Source organism: Pseudozyma flocculosa (genome assembly GCF_000417875.1).
Source record: "Pseudozyma flocculosa PF-1 unplaced genomic scaffold scaffold00002, whole genome shotgun sequence".
Taxonomy (NCBI): Eukaryota; Fungi; Basidiomycota; class Ustilaginomycetes; order Ustilaginales; family Ustilaginaceae; genus Pseudozyma; species Pseudozyma flocculosa.
In genome coordinates, this window is record NW_006920870.1 from 992,927 (window position 1) to 1,008,955 (window position 16,029).

The 16,029-nt window shown below is 66.1% G+C and overlaps 4 protein-coding genes across 4 annotated transcripts; 2 read left to right on the forward strand and 2 right to left on the reverse strand.

The window, feature by feature from the left end:
* Positions 1-294: 294 nt before the first annotated feature.
* Positions 295-6,133, forward strand: PFL1_00985 (uncharacterized protein; the record flags this gene model as incomplete). Its single annotated transcript, XM_007878485.1, has 8 exons — positions 295-405; positions 684-1,533; positions 1,629-2,458; positions 2,556-3,977; positions 4,058-4,227; positions 4,316-5,408; positions 5,500-5,621; positions 5,728-6,133. The coding sequence occupies 8 exons, from the start codon at positions 295-297 to the stop codon at positions 6,131-6,133; spliced, it is 5,004 nt and encodes a 1,667-aa protein (XP_007876676.1).
* Positions 6,134-6,377: 244 nt separating this feature from the next.
* PFL1_00986 (uncharacterized protein) lies at positions 6,378-8,163 on the reverse strand (the record flags this gene model as incomplete). The annotated part of the gene is made up of 2 exons (XM_007878486.1): positions 6,378-6,444; positions 6,548-8,163. The coding sequence occupies 2 exons, from the start codon at positions 8,161-8,163 to the stop codon at positions 6,378-6,380; spliced, it is 1,683 nt and encodes a 560-aa protein (XP_007876677.1).
* Positions 8,164-8,687: 524 nt separating this feature from the next.
* On the forward strand, positions 8,688-11,528 carry PFL1_00987 (uncharacterized protein; the record flags this gene model as incomplete). The annotated part of the gene is made up of 2 exons (XM_007878487.1): positions 8,688-11,182; positions 11,297-11,528. 2 exons carry the CDS (start codon positions 8,688-8,690, stop codon positions 11,526-11,528), a joined length of 2,727 nt encoding a protein of 908 aa, XP_007876678.1.
* Positions 11,529-11,651: 123 nt separating this feature from the next.
* On the reverse strand, positions 11,652-15,701 carry PFL1_00988 (uncharacterized protein; the record flags this gene model as incomplete). The annotated part of the gene is made up of 1 exon (XM_007878488.1): positions 11,652-15,701. One exon carries the CDS (start codon positions 15,699-15,701, stop codon positions 11,652-11,654), a length of 4,050 nt encoding a protein of 1,349 aa, XP_007876679.1.
* Between the last annotated feature and the right edge of the window lie 328 nt (positions 15,702-16,029).

Consider the following 16,029-nt stretch of genomic DNA (forward strand, 5'->3'; position numbering starts at 1 on the left):
TCTGCAACTGCGCTGGGCCAGCTCGCCACCCGCCCTTGCCCCGTCTCAGAAGAATCCAGAGAGGCAGGCAGACAGTCAAGAGCAGGCCAGAGGGCAGTAGTCACGCAGGCAGGCAGGCTAGCCAGCAAGGTTGCTGGCCAAAGTTCCTTCTCGCACTCACACTCTCGCGTGCGCGCGCAACAGGTTCTAGCCTTCCTCGCCCTTCCCGCTTGCCCACGCCGCCGGCCTCGCCCGTCTCTTTTGCCCATTCAGCCATCTATCGCCCAACGGCTCGACAGCCGCGACTGAGCCAAGATGACTGACAGCCCCTCGAGATGGCCTCAGCCGGGCGGGTCGACGCCGCGGCGCACGCCCAACAGTCGACCCGCCGCCCGCTTCGGTGCTGGCCAGCCTGCTGCGTCAAAGGTGAGAAGAGAAAGGAGCGCGACAACAGGAGTGCGCCCATCCAGCCTGCCCCCTCTCGCCTCCTCAATCGCCACCCTCCGCTCCGCCTGCCTTGCCGCTTTCTCTCTGACCACGACCATCCCCTTCCGTCCCCTTTCGTTCCCCCCCCCCCCCCCTCCCCTGCCCCCCTGCTGTCTTGCCCCTGCTGACCATCGCCACCGCCTTGATCACCGCCACCACCATCACTTCGCTCTCCGTCGCCTCGCTCTCCATCGCCTATCCTCCTGCTTGCTCGTCAGACTCCCAAGAGCGGGCCAGACCCCGGCCGCGTCATCGTCATCTCGGACGACTCCGACGACGACGAGTTTCCCCAAGCTCCCAATCGCCTCTCTGGCCAGAGCACGATGCCGACTCCTTCCCGCAGCCGCAAGGCTACCACGCGTGCATACAATCGCGACGACGACGACGATAGCGAGGTCGAGTTCCTCGCCGATCGCTCCAAGATCCGCGAGACCGTCCTGATCGACGACTCGCCGCCACCCGGAGATGCCAAGCCCTTACCCGCCCCTCCGCCGCGATCGCGCTCGGCAAAGCGAGAAAGCTCCCCGCCGTTCCAAGAGGTGAAGCCGTCCGCCGCTGGACCGTCGTCTTCGTCCAAGCCCCGGGAATCGCCGCTGCACAACACTCCAGTCCGTTCGTTGCTGGCCAAGCGCGAGGGTTCTGATCGCGACCACAGTGCCACGGCGCCCGCGCCCAAGAGAGTCAAGCCCGAAACGCAGGCGCCTGCCATCGACATAGCGGCCAGAGCGCCCGCGGCTGCAAAGCCCGCAGAGCCCAAGTACACCCGCTGCCTGACGATCGAGGCGCTCTGCGACGTGGCCCCGACTTGTCCGGCCGTGACTGCGGGCCAGCAGCTGTTCTTTGAGCGAAGGCGCGGTGTCGCTACAGTCACGATCTACGCCTCGGGACTGCAGGTCGCCGGGAAGCTGGCGCAACCTACCGCGATGGAGCTCGCCAGACACCTCGCCTCTCCCACGTTCCACTTCGAGATCTACGCCCTCGAGCCGGTCCACACTGGCTCGGGTGGGATCGACCCGGCGACGTTGTCGCTCTCCGGGACCATGGCGGCGACGCCTCAGATTCGCGTCGGTGAGTCGGAAAGTCTGATACGGTCCCCGCTCGATGCGCGAGCGCCGGTATTGATGCTGCATCACTTTGTCCTGATCGCTGTCCTGGCCGAGCAGGCATCGACATCAAGTGCCAGACTGGAACGGAGCGCGCCTGGTTCCTAGCCCTGAAGCACGGATTTCCGGACACTCGCAATCTTGCTTTCGAAGGCCTCCCCACTTCGGCCGCCGATCGCGCCAGTCAACTTCGCAACGTCGCGACCGCGACACCGGCTGCGCCCCCACAGCCCATCGATTGGCTTGAGCGAGTCCGTGCCGAGATGGCTCGCTGGGCGCCGGGCGTCTCCGCCGCGCTTTCCGTTGCTCATTCCGTCCCGGCTGCCTCCGCGGCCGCTCAGTCAACTGCACCGTCGCACCTGCCGAAGACCGAAGCTGAGCCATCGCTTGGCTCGGGCGGCATGTACAGCGGCACGACAACCATTCCGGGCTCCTTTGCCGCGGGCATGGACGGTGCCCCCGATTTCTGGGACGACTGGATGGGAGAGCGGCTCAACGCCATGCACACCGACCCTGACGACGACGACGACGACGACGGCCACGGCGGACACGATGGTGCGGTGACCGGCGAGCAAGATGAGGTCATGCGCGGGCTCGCCGGCAGCAACTACCAGGGCCGCAACGCTCTCAGCGCCCTCTACGACGAGAGCCACTCTCTCGACGTGGCCATGCTGCCTCCGTTCCCCGACCATGAGAGCCTCTTAGCCGGTCGCCTCAAGACGCCGCTCAAGCACCACCAGAGCCAAGGCCTGGCTTGGATGGTCGAGAAGGAGCACCCGCAGCCGCCCCGTCGCCACGCAGATGGCCTCGTGATGCTTTGGCGCGCAAGGCGCATCAAGAACGGCAGCTCACGCTACTCGCACGCCGTTCGACCGGGAGAATGGCAGCGCGTGAGTGATGCGCAGCGCAAGGTACAGTGTCGACCCAGATTCGCTGCGGAAAGCTGACACTTGGCCATCTCGCCTTCGACGTTCGCACCTCTCACAGAACCCTCCTGCACTGCCCCGCGGTGGTATCCTGAGCGACGACATGGGATTGGGCAAGACGCTCATGATCATCGCGCTGAGCCTGTACGATCCCACCGGCCAGAAGGTGGTTGCCGCCGAGGTCAAGAAGAAGGACAAGCAGGAGAGGGCGTGGCTCAAGAAGCGCGAGGCGGCGCTCAAGAAGAAGGGCAAGGCCAAGGCCAAGGCCGAGGCGGCCGAGGCCGAGGTCAGCGGGAGCGAGACCGAGACCGAAGCCGAGGCCGGCGACGGCGTGCCCGAGGCCATCATCGACCCGCTGGACCCGATGTACAGCAAGACGACGCTGGTCGTGTGCCCGCTGAGCGTCATCTACAACTGGTCGAGCCAGATCCAGGAGCACACCCGCAACGTCAAGGTCGCCATCTACCACGGCGATGGCATCAAGAAGATGATACACTCGAGGTGGGACAGCTACGACTTCATCATCACGACGTACGACACGATCAAGTCGGAGTTCAAGCCCATCGACACGATCCGAAAGGCCAGGGCCCTCGCCGAGACCCGCCAGGATCAGATTGCCGAGCTGGAACGCAAGCTCACCCTGGTCAACGCCCCCGGGGCGGCGTACATCGACAAGGAGCAGTGCCGACGCGACCTCGAGCGAATCAGGGCCCAACAGCGAGACGAGCTGGCGGCGTGGGCCGCCAAGCGAGAGGCGCCGTCGTCGTCGAAGCTCAAGGCCGCCTTTGCCCGAGCCGAAGCCAAGTCGTCGGCCAGGGGCGGGGCCAAAGGCAAGAGCAAGGGAAAGGGCAAGGGCAAGGGCAAAGCCAGGGCTCAGCAGCTCGACGACGACGACGAGAGCGACTTTGCGTGGAGCCCCAGCGCGACCGACGACGACGAAGACGACGACGACGGTTTCGCAAGGCCCAAAAAGGCCCCGCGCAAGTCGGACCTGGCAAGCACTTCGAGGGCGAGCACGTCGACCTCGACGCCGTCCAAGGGCAGCATCAAGTCGAAGCAGACGCTGGCCGACGGTGACGACGTCGAGTACGACTTCGACGAGCTGTTCGCCTACGAGCTGCCCAAGGTCCTCAAGACAAAGTACCGCCGCCTAGTGCTCGACGAGGCCCACGTCGGCCGAAACTCAAAGACGCTCCTCTACCGCGCCATCCTCGAGATCACCGCCGAGCGCGTCTGGGCCGTCACCGGCACGCCCCTCATCAACACCACCAAGGACCTGCAGAGCCTGTGCGCCTTCCTGCGCGTCGAGCACCTCGAGGATCCGAAGCTGTGGAACAAGTACATCGATCGAGCGATCCGCAGCGACTCCAGCCAGGCTGGCTCGCGCCTGCTGCGCTCCATCATCCTCTGCACCACGCTTCGCCGCACGAAACACATGATGGACATCCACGGCAAGCCGATCGTGGAGCTGCCCGCGATCCAGGTGAGTCCGCATGGCGGTGCGTGGCAGCCGGCGCACCTCGATGCTGACCGCCGCCCTATTTACTTCCTGCCCCATCAAAGATGTACAAGCATGCTATCGAGCTCGACCCAGAGACCCGAGTCTTCTACGACCGCGTCGCCGAGATCATGCGAGGACGGGTTCTGGGCCTCTGGCGCGCCGGCGAGCTCGCCGCTCAGTACAGCAACGTTCTGCTCTTCCTATGCCGACTGCGTCAGATCTGCTGCTCGAGGTGGGTGTAGCCTCCGCCGTGTGTGACGCTGTTGGCCACAACTCACACCCGCTCCTCCGTCTCTGTCCCATCTCTGCGCCCTGCACAGGGATCTCGTTCCGGACAATCTCCTCGAAGAGATGCAGGAGCTCCTCGCGCCCCCCGAAGAGGGCGAAGGCGGCGAGCAGGCGGCGCCGGCCATTGAGCTCGACGCCAAGACCGTCAAGAGCCTCCAGGAGAAGCTGCGCGCGCTCATCACCACCGGCTCCGAGGAGTGCCCGATTTGCCTCGAGGCGTTCAACGACCCCCGCATCACTCCGTGCTCCCACGTCTTCTGCCTCGCCTGCATCACCGCCGTCATCACGACGCAGGGCAAGTGCCCGCTAGACCGGGCCCTGCTGCCTGCCGGCACCCCGCTCGTCGCGATGCCTACCGAAGAGCAGGTGCTCGCTCTGACAGAGGACGAGGGGGACGAGGACGTCAAGCCGGGCCGATCCAAGGAGCCTTCGCCCCTGATCTCAGAGGTCGGTACCGACGGAACACCCGCTGCAGCCGACGGCGAGGCTGTCCAGAGCGCCAAGATTGATCAGCTCGTCGAGATCCTGAGGACGACGGACCGGACAACGATGGTCAAGGGCCAGCCCATGATCAAAAGCCTCGTCTTTTCCAACTTTGTCTCGTTCCTCGACAAGGTGGCCGAGCGCCTCACTCGCGAGGGCATCCCGTTCTGTCGCTTCGTCGGCTCGATGAACAAGGTCCAGCGCGCCCAGGTGCTCGACAGGTTCAGCAAGCCGGTCTACCCAGGCCAGCAGGACCACTCGCCCCCCGCTGGCGATCCAGGCGCCGGCCGTGGTCCGGGACGAGCCTTCGCAGCGGCCGTGGCGAAGCCTCGCACGCTGCTCGAGATGCTCGACCAGCAGTTCGTCCGCCCAAAGAAGGAGGAGGCGGTCGAGCAGGACGAGCTGCCCGACGAGACGTGCAAGGCTTCATCTAGCTCTCGGCAGCTGGCCGCCCTTGACGTCAACGGTGGCAAACGGGGCTGCGGTCGTCGTCATGCAAACACGGACAACTGCGACGGCCGAGTGCCCGTCGTCATGCTCATCTCGATCCAGGCCGGCGCCGTCGGCCTCAACCTGACGGCCGCATCGCAGGTCTTCCTGCTCGATCCGTGGTGGCAGGGTCAGATCGAGGCGCAGGCCATCGTGCGTATCGCGGCGGCTTCAATCACGTCTCGATGCTCGCAGTCGACTGACTCCGCCCTGCATCTCCTTTTCATGCCCTTGCACTCCGCAGGACCGCGTGCACCGCATCGGCCAGCGTCGCGACGTCAAGGTCTTCCAGTTTGTCTGCACCAACACGGTCGAGGAGAGGGTCATGGAGATCCAGGGCGAGAAGGAGGATCTGATCAGGAACAGGTGAGCACCGCACGCGGCGATCTGCGGGGGATCCTGTGCGACGGCTGGATGTGACAACTGACGGCGCCTGGTTTGCCTGTCCTCGCATCGTCCCGCCCGCCAACAGCTTCGCCGGCATCAAGAACCGAGGAGAGAGCATCGACAATCCGGCCAAGAAAAAGGAGAGCACCATCCGCGACATCCTGCGCATCTTTGGCATCACTGGCAGGAACGGCGAGGTGCTCGAGGACCGCGCCGGCGGAGGCGACAGCGGCACCGAGACCGAGATCGAGCCGGAGGTTGGCCCGAGCAGGGTACTGGCGGTCTCGCGCACGGGCAACAGCGCGACGCTGGCTTCGCGCACCGGCTCTTCCACCGCAGCCAACGCCAACCCGACGGCCGGTCCCAGCGGAACGAGGGTCAAGGGCGAGGCAGTCGACCTGCTGTCCGGCGACAGGGCCGGACCCAGGCAAAGCCAGAGCGGCTCAAGCTCCAACGCCTCCAACCGACCCGCCAATGTCAAGTCCGAGTGAAGAAGCACCCGCGCACGATTCGATCGCACCACATCCAGGCCCCGAGCGGCCGACCATCGCGCCACAAAGAGCGCAGACCCGATTCTGAAGTAGCAGGCCCGTCCGCAGAGGGTCCAGTACGACGGCAAACCTGAGCCACATCATGTAACATCACTCTCGCGCATTCGAGGCATTTCCGTCATGGCGCACGAATCCAAGCTGCCTGCGATGCTCTAGGGCCGCGTCTGAGGCCTCCGCCGCTGGTCTACAGTCGGCCACCCGACTTGGGGTCGAGCCATCGATTGAACATGGCCAGCGCGCTGCGTGGTTGGCTGATGATGGGACGCAGTGAGGAGAGAGAGGTAGGGGCCCGGGGGATTGCGAGGCAGGTCAATGTCAAGTTCTGGGCCCACAGGCTGCGACGGCGCTACTCACTCGTGAGGCACAAAGTGGCCTGCGGCCTCGACGGTGGCATAGGTGAAGCCGTGCGCTTGCTTGAAGTCGCCGGCGCGGGTGCTCTCCTTGTCCTGGCCACCGACGTACCACGGCTCCATGGCGGCCTTTTGGAATGCTTGCTCGCCGTGCCACTGCAGCTTGTCTGCCCAGTTGCGGTTGCCGACATAGTTGCAGATGAAGTCGAGCTTGCCGCTGTAGGCGAGCACCTTTACGCCCTGGTCGAGGATCCTTGCCACGGCCCAGGTCGAGTCGCGCGAACCGTCGCCGGTCTTTGCAAAGTCTTCAAAGACCCTGTCGGAGCAGCCGACGAAGATGCCGTCGTGGTTGTCACCGGGTCCCTTTCGATCGACGCCCAAGGCCCTCTGCGTCTCCTTGGCATTGTAGAAGGCGGCGACCCAGGCGTCCTCCTTGTACTCTGCGGCGTGCTGCCAGTTGTAGGGCGACACGTCGAGGTCGTCGTAGGGTCCGGCCAGGGCGCCCTCGCAGTAGGTGGTGGCAGTCTGGCAGGCGAGGTTGTCGTAGGGCCCCTCGGGACCACCGACGTCGTCGCTGCGGTTGCACTTGTCGACCAGCGCGAGGCAGGTGGGGATGGAGCTGTACATCTTGTCGCACTTGTGCTTGGCGAGGAGGGGCCCGTCTGCCTTGCCCGACGCGTTGGTGCAGGTATACTCGACGTAGGCCGGGTACTGGTCCTGCGGCGACGTGAAGCCATTGCCGATGAGGACCGAGGCGAGGGGCAGGGGTCGCAGTCCACGCTCCGGGTGGGCCGCAGCCTCCTTGTTGTCCTCGAGGATCTGGTTGGCGATCAGGGGCAGGTAGCGCCCGCCGTACGACTCTCCGGCGATGTGGAACGAGGCTGAGGCGCTGCCGCCAAAGGGGCCCTCGTCGGTGTGCATGGCGAGGAGGTGGAGAAAGGCGCTGACGTCGCGAGCGGCGGCGGGCGTCGACAGGACGCGCGATGGCGGGTCGTCCTTTCTGGTCTTGTCGGTCCACGAGACGTACGAGTATCCCACGCCCATGGGCTGGTCGAGGAAGATGACGGTGGCGTTGCTGTTCCACGAGTACGGGTTGGGCTCGGCGAAGGGCTTGCCGCCGTTGTTTTTCGGATCGCCGACCTTGCACGGTCCCAGCTCGTTGAGCAGGCCAAAGAGCGACGAGCACCCGGGTCCGCCATTGAGCCAGAGGACGACGGGGTCGTTTTTGGGATCGTTGCGCGACTCGAACGCCCAGAAGTAGAAGTGCTCGGTGGTGCCGCGTGGGTGGCGAGCCGTCCTTGTGGCATTGAGCGAGGCGTCGTTGCCGTAGCTGCTGAGCGGCAGCGACGACTGCTGCTGGTGCTGGTGCAGCTTGTCGACGTCGACGTCGAGGTAGCCCGAGTAGGAGCGCACGCTGTCGTCGCAGAGGGAGCCCGGCGGCGTGACGACGCGAAGCCTGTGTGCAGGCAGATGCGGATGCTGGAGCGTCGTCGCGCCGATGCCGCCGCCCTCGCGAGACGCAGAGAATGGGATCTGAGCGGCGCTGGCCACGCTGGTCAGGCCGACGGAGGCTGCCGCCAACAGGCAAACGAGGCGCGCGCAACTGAGCTTGAGCTTCATCCTGGCGTCGTGGCTCGGTCCGATCCGAAGGGCTGTGCGTGATGGTACACTATCGGAAGCACACGGGCGATCCTAGACGCTCGCCACGACCCCGGTGTGGTGGAGCACCAACTAGAGAGTGGCCCCTGCGGAGCGCCATCATGCGAGCGTCGGGCTGCAGCCGCGCAGGCCAGGCCTGCCTAAAGCAAGCTAAGGCCGCCGCCCGCACGGCGCTGACAAAGCCGACAGGCTGACGGGCGCGGATCAGCCCGACTCAGCCTAGCCTTAGCTTCCCCCTGGGCCCCTGGGCCTGGCGTGGGCCGCTGTGGCCGAGCGGAAAACCGTCGGTCGCTTCCGAGTCAGAAGAAACCGCCGCCGCCCTTTTGCCACGAGAGCCCAACTCAAAAAAGGCTCCGGCACACCGGCCAGCGGGGCGGGGCCAGCAGCAGCTGCTCCTCAAGACAAAAGAAAGAGGCTGACACTCTGACCCCTCCATCGACCTCACCACCAAACCCAACCCATCCCTCTCCGACACGTCGCCCGCCATGCAGCAGCTGTCCGCGCCTCTGTTGCCGCTGCTCCAGTCGGCGGCCACCATCAGCCAGCAGCGCGACCTCATCGCCGCCATCTCGAGGTCGTCGCCCATCCTCGTGCCTGCAGAGATCATCGAGACGGTCCGGCCGCAGCTGCCCGGCCAGCTGCCCTACCTCGTCCTCGCAGCGCCCCAGCTCACCGCCGACCAGGCCGCCGATATCCTCGACAAGGGCGCAGAGGCCATCGTCACCGCCGACGCCGCCCTCATCGACAGCTTCGACGTCGACACCTCGTCCACCCGCTTCATCTTCCACTCAGCCTCTGGCACTCCGGACGCTGGCCTGCTCGCCAAGGTCGCCGGCGCCGTTCTGACCGTCCCGACCGCCTCGGATCTCTCGTCCGACGCTACGCTCGCGTCGGTCAAGGCCGCTGCAGACGGGCTCAAGTCCAAGACGAGCGGAAAGAGCATCTTTGTCCTCGCCACCGCCGGCACGCCCACCGTCGCCGACGTCGAGAAGCTCGCATCCCTCTCGGCCGCCCTCATCGTCCCCACGACATTGCTCAGCGCTTCCGAAGAGGGCCAGCAGGAGTCTGGCAAGCTCGACCTGGTCGACGCCTTCCTCGCCCCGCTCAAGTCGGACCGCTCCGACAAGCTCTTTGCCACCCTCGTCGTTTCGTCGGCATGTTCCACCTCCCTCGGCCTCGTCTACTCCTCACCACTATCCATCCGCAAGTCGATCCTCAGCGGCTCGGCCCACTACCAATCACGGAACCGCGGTCTGTGGCACAAGGGCGAGAGCAGCGGTGCCACTCAGGAAGTCGTCAGCATCCGACAGGACTGCGACAGCGACGCCGTCGAGTTCCGCGTGCGCCAGAAGAAGGGCACGGCCGCTGCCGGCTTCTGCCACCTCGAGAACCGCGAGGGGTGCTTTGGCTCGGCCACGGGTCTTGCCAAGCTCGAGTCGACTCTCCAGGAGCGCAAGCGGTCGGCCCCGGCCGGCTCCTACACCGCCCGCCTCTTTACGGACCCTTCGCTGCTCGGCGCCAAGCTGCGCGAGGAGGCGGCCGAGCTGGCGGATGCCAACAACGACGACAAGGAGCACGTCGCGTTCGAAGCCGCCGACCTCATCTACTTTGCGCTGACCAAGTGCGTCAGCGCCGGCGTGGGCCTCGAGGACATCGAGCGCAGCCTCGACGCCAAGTCCAAGAAGGTCAGCCGTAGGAAGGGCGATGCCAAGGCGCAGTACGCCAAGCAGCAGCAGGAGGCCGAGGCCAAGGGTAGCGCGAAGCCCGCCGCCGCGCCGGCCAAGCCCGTCCTCGACGCCAACGCCCCGATCAAGATCCAGTCGCACCGCCTCGAGAACATCACACCGCAGCAGCGCGTCGAGCTCCTCAAGCGACCCGCGCTCAAGACGGAGCAGATCATGGACCTCGTCCGGCCCATCCTGAGCTCGGTCAAGGAGCGCGGCGACGCCGCCCTCCTCGAGCTGACGGAGAAGTTTGACAAGGCCAAGCTGCCCAACCCGATCCGCCTGCCTCCGTTTACCAACGACGAGGTGATGGCCAAGATCAAGCCCGAGGTCAAGACGGCGATCGACGTCGCCTACCGCAACATCTACGCATTCCACAAGGCGCAGAAGACGACGTTCGGCAACAAGTCGGCCAGCGAGGTCGGCGGCGCCGACGGCAAGGGCGTCGACCCTAGCTCTGGCGAGAGCGCCGAGGACGGAGTGCTCGAGATGGAGACGATGCCCGGCGTCGTCTGCCGGAGGTTCGCCCGCCCCATCGAGAGGGTCGGTCTCTACGTGCCTGGAGGCAGCGCCGTTCTGCCCAGCACGGCCCTCATGCTCGGTATCCCTGCCCAGGTGGCGCGCTGCCCGACTGTCGTCCTGGCCACGCCGCCGCGGCCCGACGGCTCGATCAGCCCCGAGGTGCTGTACTGCGCCGACAAGGTGGGCGCCACTGCCATCCTGTGCGCCGGCGGTGCGCAGGCCGTCGGCGCCATGGCCTACGGCACCGAGTCGTGCCCCAAGGTCGACAAGATCGTCGGTCCGGGCAACCAGTTCGTCACTGCCGCCAAGATGCTCGTCCAGAACCAGATGGACGCGCAGGTCTCGATCGACATGCCCGCCGGACCGTCCGAGGTGCTCGTCATTGCCGACAACTCGGCCGACGCCGGCTTCGTCGCCTCGGACCTGCTCTCGCAGGCCGAGCACGGTCCGGACTCGCAGGTGGTCCTGGTCGGCATCGACCTGACGGACGCCAAGCTGGCCGAGATTGAGCGCGAGGTCGACGCCCAGGCGCGCGCGCTGCCGCGCGTCGACGTCGTGCGCCAGGCCATCGACAAGAGCGTCACCATCATTGTCAAGACGCGCGAGGAGGCCATCGAGTGGAGCAACGACTACGCGCCCGAGCACCTCATCCTCCAGACCGAGAGGCCCGAGGAGCTCATCAAGGGCGTCCGCAACGCCGGAAGCTGCTTTGTCGGACAGTGGAGTCCCGAGAGGTGAGTCGGCGGCGGCGGGCACAGACTTATTGAGGTAGCGAGAAGGCGACTTTTGCTGATGCCGTCCCCTTCCCCTTCCCCGTTCCCTCTTGACCCCGCCTCGCCATACGACAGCTGCGGAGACTACATGTCGGGCACCAACCACTCGCTGCCGACGGCGGCCTATGCGCGCTCCTACTCGGGCGTGAGCGTGTCGACGTTTGAGAAGAACATTACCTCGCAGTCGCTCACCGCCGAGGGCCTCAAGGGATTCGGGCAGCACGTCATCGACCTCGCCCAGTGCGAGGGCCTCGAGGCCCACGCCCACGCCGTGCGCATCCGGCTGCAGAGGATGCAGGGCCTCTGAGCGGCGGTCGGCCGTTGCTGTAGATTTTGTTTTCCGCCGTCGACGTCAAATCTAGGCATGAAAGTGCAGGCAGGCGGGTGACTAGAGTACACAAGGAGCAAGGTTGGGGAAGGCCCCTCCCCGTCACCGGCCATGCTCGATGGCGCGCAGGATGCGGCGGTAATCCTTTTCGCGTGGCCCCGTCTTTCTCCGGGTGACGAGCCTCTTGAGCGGCTCGGCGACGTAGGTGGCGACGAGCTGGACGCCGTAGGCCTCGAAGAGCATGGCGACGACAAACTGGGCGACGACGACGCCAAAGATGATCCAGCTGAAGCTCGAGGGAGTGTCGACGAAGCCGAAGAGGGTGAAAAAGGGGCCCGAGGTGAGGAAGAGGAAGTAGAAGCAAAAGACGCCGAGGATAAAGAGGGCGGGGAAGAGAATCCAGTTGAGGTAGAGGTGCTGGCGGTGCGGTGGGCCCGCCGAGTAGGCGATGCCGGCGATGACGTAGCCAAACACCGAGGCGCGGAAGAGGGCCGTGTTGTCCATGTCGTTGAGCTGGAGGTTGTTGGGGTCCAGCTCCGGCGGCACGTACCAGCTCTGCCGGTGCAGCACGACGTAGACGACGGTCTGGGCGACAAAGATGAGCACGACCTGGCCCATGGTGCTGATGATGGGCCGGATGCTGGCCAGGCGCGCGGCGGGCGCCTTGCAGTGCAGCTTCTTGGACGGCAGGCTGTTGGCCATGCCGATGGCGATGGGGAGCACCATGAAGACGTCGATGAAGAGGTACTCGGCATTGTCGAGCGACGTCGCCTGGCCGTAGAGGAGGAGCACGGTCATGTACTCGCACAGCGAGTAGCACGCCATCCACTTGAACATGGCAAACGACACCGTCAGCGTCGAGCGGCCCTCGCGCAGCAGCTGCTGCACGCACGAAATGTCCTCCTTGCGCGAGGTGAAGGGCGCCGCCACGCTCGCCTCGGCCTCGCTCAGGCTCAGGCCGACATCGGCGGCCTTGAGCGCGCCGCAGTCGTTGGCGCCGTCGCCCGTGAAGCCCACCGTGTAGCCGAGGTTCTGCAGCCGCTCGACGAGGTCCTGCTTCTGCTCGGGCGAGCAGCGCGCAAACACCTTGGCCTGCACCAGCATCCTCTCGAGCGTCTCTTTGGCGCAGCCGTCAACCAGCGTGCGCAGGATCTCGCCAGAGACGGCCAGCTCGACGTCCCCGAGCTTGGCGGTGCCGTCGAGCGGGTCGAGGGTGTAGCTGTCGAGCTTCCGGTCCTCGTCGTCGAGGTCGACCCACTCGACGTGCGCCAAGCTGGCCTTGACCGTTTCGGCGCCGGCGTCGCCCTTCTTTCCGGCTGACGCGGTGTTGGTCCAGCAGAGGCGGGGGGCGTAGACGCGCGCGGCGGTATCGAGGATGCCGCACTCCTTGGCCACCGAGACGGCCGTGAGCACCGAGTCGCCGGTGCAGACCTTGATCGGCAGGCGGGCGTCGTCGCGCAGGGTGGCAATCGCCGGCGCCGTGCCGGGCTTGAGCTTGTTCTCGAACACGATCAGACCGAGGAAGCGCATGCGCGACTCGGCGGCCGACCGGGGCAGGGTCTGGGCGCCGGCCCAGCTCATGCCCTCGACGACCCTGCCGGCGACGGCCAGGACGCGGTAGCCGGCGCGCGTGTAGTGATCCAGCACGGCATCGTAGTCGGTCGGGAGGCTGTCGGTCTCGCACAGGCCAAAGATGGCCTCCGGTGCGCCCTTGCAGTAGATCTGCGCGCCGACCTCGCCCTCGCCCTCGCGCTTGACGATGACGCTCATCCGGCGCAACTCCGGGCTAAAGGCAAAGGTGCGGATCACGGCGAGCCTCTTGTGCGACGAGCCGGCGAGCGGTAGAATGACGGGGACGCGCGCGAGCTGGCCGTCGGCGTTGCGCGGCCTCTGCGAGGGCTCGCCAGGTGCGCTGTCGCTGGCGCCCTCGCGCTTGAGCTGCACGGGCGCACGGTCGGCGTCGTCTTCGAGCTGTCGGCCGGTCCACTCGAGCATCTTGACCTCGAGCGGTTCGCCGAGCGCCTTGCCGTCCAGCAGATTGAGGTCGTGCGCGGTGGCCATGGCTTCGTCCAAGCTGAGCGACGTTTCGCCGGGCAGATCCTGCGCCGTTTGCGTGAGCTCGCTGAAGTGGCCGCCCGCAGCGACGGTGCGCACGCCGAGCACGTCGAGGCCCTCCTCGGTCAGCGTGCCGGTCTTGTCAAAGACGAGCATGTTGACCTTGCCCGCCACGTTGATCCTCTGCGGGCTGAGGCAGAAGATCTGTCCGCGACGCAGTCGCGAGATGGCAAACGTGATGCAGATGCTCAGCGTCGCCGGGAGCGCGGGCGGGCACGCGATGGTAAGGACGTCGAGGGCTCGCAGGGCGATCTCCTCGGACTCGACGCCGATGATGCTGAAGTAGATGCACGTCGAGACCATGCCGATCAGGGCCATGGCGAAGAGGAAGCCGATGAAGATGAACCCGTCGCGGTAGAATTTGAAGCTGATGGGGCGCGGGAAGAGCATCTGGCGCACCAGCGAGCCCTTGGCGGTCGAAAAGGCGGTGCGGACGACGAGCGCACGAGCCCGTCGCACCTCGGCGCTGCCGTCGCCTGCGGTGGCCTGCGCCCTGTCCTCCCTGGACGGAGGGCGGGCCCGCACGATCCTGGTGCCCGAGTAGATGAGGTGCTTGTCGATCTTGCCCAGGTCGCCGCCGGCGGCGAGGATGGTTTCCATCTTGCTGTTGGGGATGGGTGCCTTGACCACGGGCACCGACTCGCCCGTCAGCATCGACTCGTTGACGATGCAGTCGCCCTCGAGCAGCACCAGATCGCATGGCAGCACGCTCAGCAGGGCGCTGTCGTCGTCGCCGCCGTTGGTGGCGCAGATGTCGACGACATCGCCGGGCACGAGCTCCTCGCTGTTCATCCTGGACCAGGCGCCGCCCGCCTTTTCGCCGTGCGAGGCCCGGTAGACCTCGACGTTGCAGCTGAAGCGGCTCATCCTCTGCAGCCGGTTGATGGCGTGCTTGGTGGTGATGGTGGTGGCGCCGATGCCGATGATGGAGATGACGCCGATGACGATGGCGTAGGGGACGTATTCGTCGTTGGCCCAGAGGATGATGCTGTAGACCTGGAAGACGTAGAGCGGGTGCAGCACCTCCTCAAACATGACGGCCCAGACGCTCTTGCCCGGGACAAAGATCTGGTTGAGCCCGAAGAGCGTCTTGCGGCTGGCGAGGACATCGGACTGCAGACCCCGCATTGCCGTTTCCGTAGTCGTCCAGCAGGGGTCGCGCCAGGACGAGAGCTGGCGGAAGTTGCCGGTGCTCGGGTGCAGGAGAAAGGTCGAGGCGCGGTACTCGAGGACGTCGACGTGGGTCAGGGTCGCTGCGGAGCTGGCGTCCGGAGTGAGCCCGTGGTCCTGGGCGGCCAGGGTGAACTCGCGGGTGGCCGCATCGCTGGCGCTCTCAAAGGGCACCGGAAGGCTCGAGGGAAAGACCTCGCCGGCATCGACGGGGTGGGCGAAGCCGATGCGCCTGAGCGGGAGGATGTCGACGTCTCCGTGCTTGGACTTGATGCGGACGAGGACATGGCGGCGAGAGTCGAGGTGGCGGAGGCTGATGGGCGTACAGTTCCAGCGGATCCACCACTTGTTGTTGGCCCAGCTGTCGGCGATGTACCAGATGCCGGCGGTGAGGAAGCAGAGGGCGTACCAGACGACGAGGCGGAGGATGCTGCGGCGGTAGAAGGAGAGCTGCAGCTGGACATCCTCGTCCGGCAGGTAGATGGCCTGGTGGCGGTCCGGTGCGGCGTCCTGCTGGTCGATCGTGGGGAGGTCGACGCCGACCTGGGCGTGCTTCTCGCCCGCTCGCGAGCCGGACGCAGCAGAGGAGAGGGATGAGGTCGAGCGACGGCCGATTGGGCGAGCGCCTAGGATTTCATCCTGCACCTCTGGGCGAGGGGGCAGATGGTCGTCGCCGAGCGTGGCTGCGCTGGCGGTGTCGACCTTGGTCGAGGATTGGCGCTCGGCGTCGTCGTCGTCGACGACTGGCTTGCACGGCGACGAGTCGGCCGACCAGCTAAAGTCTTCCTGGGCCGGCTCGACGAGGAGGAAGGGCGAGGCGGCCGAGGTGGACGGCGGCAGCGAGTGCGAAGGGCCTGGCAGTGACATGGTGAGTCTACTGTACCCCGTCCAAAGGGAAGCGCCGATGGGCAGGCCTTGCGATGGATGGCGTTGCGAACGTTGACCGGACGAGGTTGGGTGGGGGGCTGCAACGAGGGAACAGGGGAAGGGAGACGGCCTCTGCGAAGGCTACGTAGGTGCCATCGACCAGGCGGCGAAGCGCCCACCTGGAAACCTTCCAGGGTTCACACGCACGACGACGGCCGGCCAGCGAGAGGCGAGCGCGTTTTGTTGGAATCGCCAGCAGGCTTCTGTGTCGTCTCTCTGTACCGTCGGAGCAGGCCGTTTCCAACATGGCCTGGCCTGCCGCTGCCGC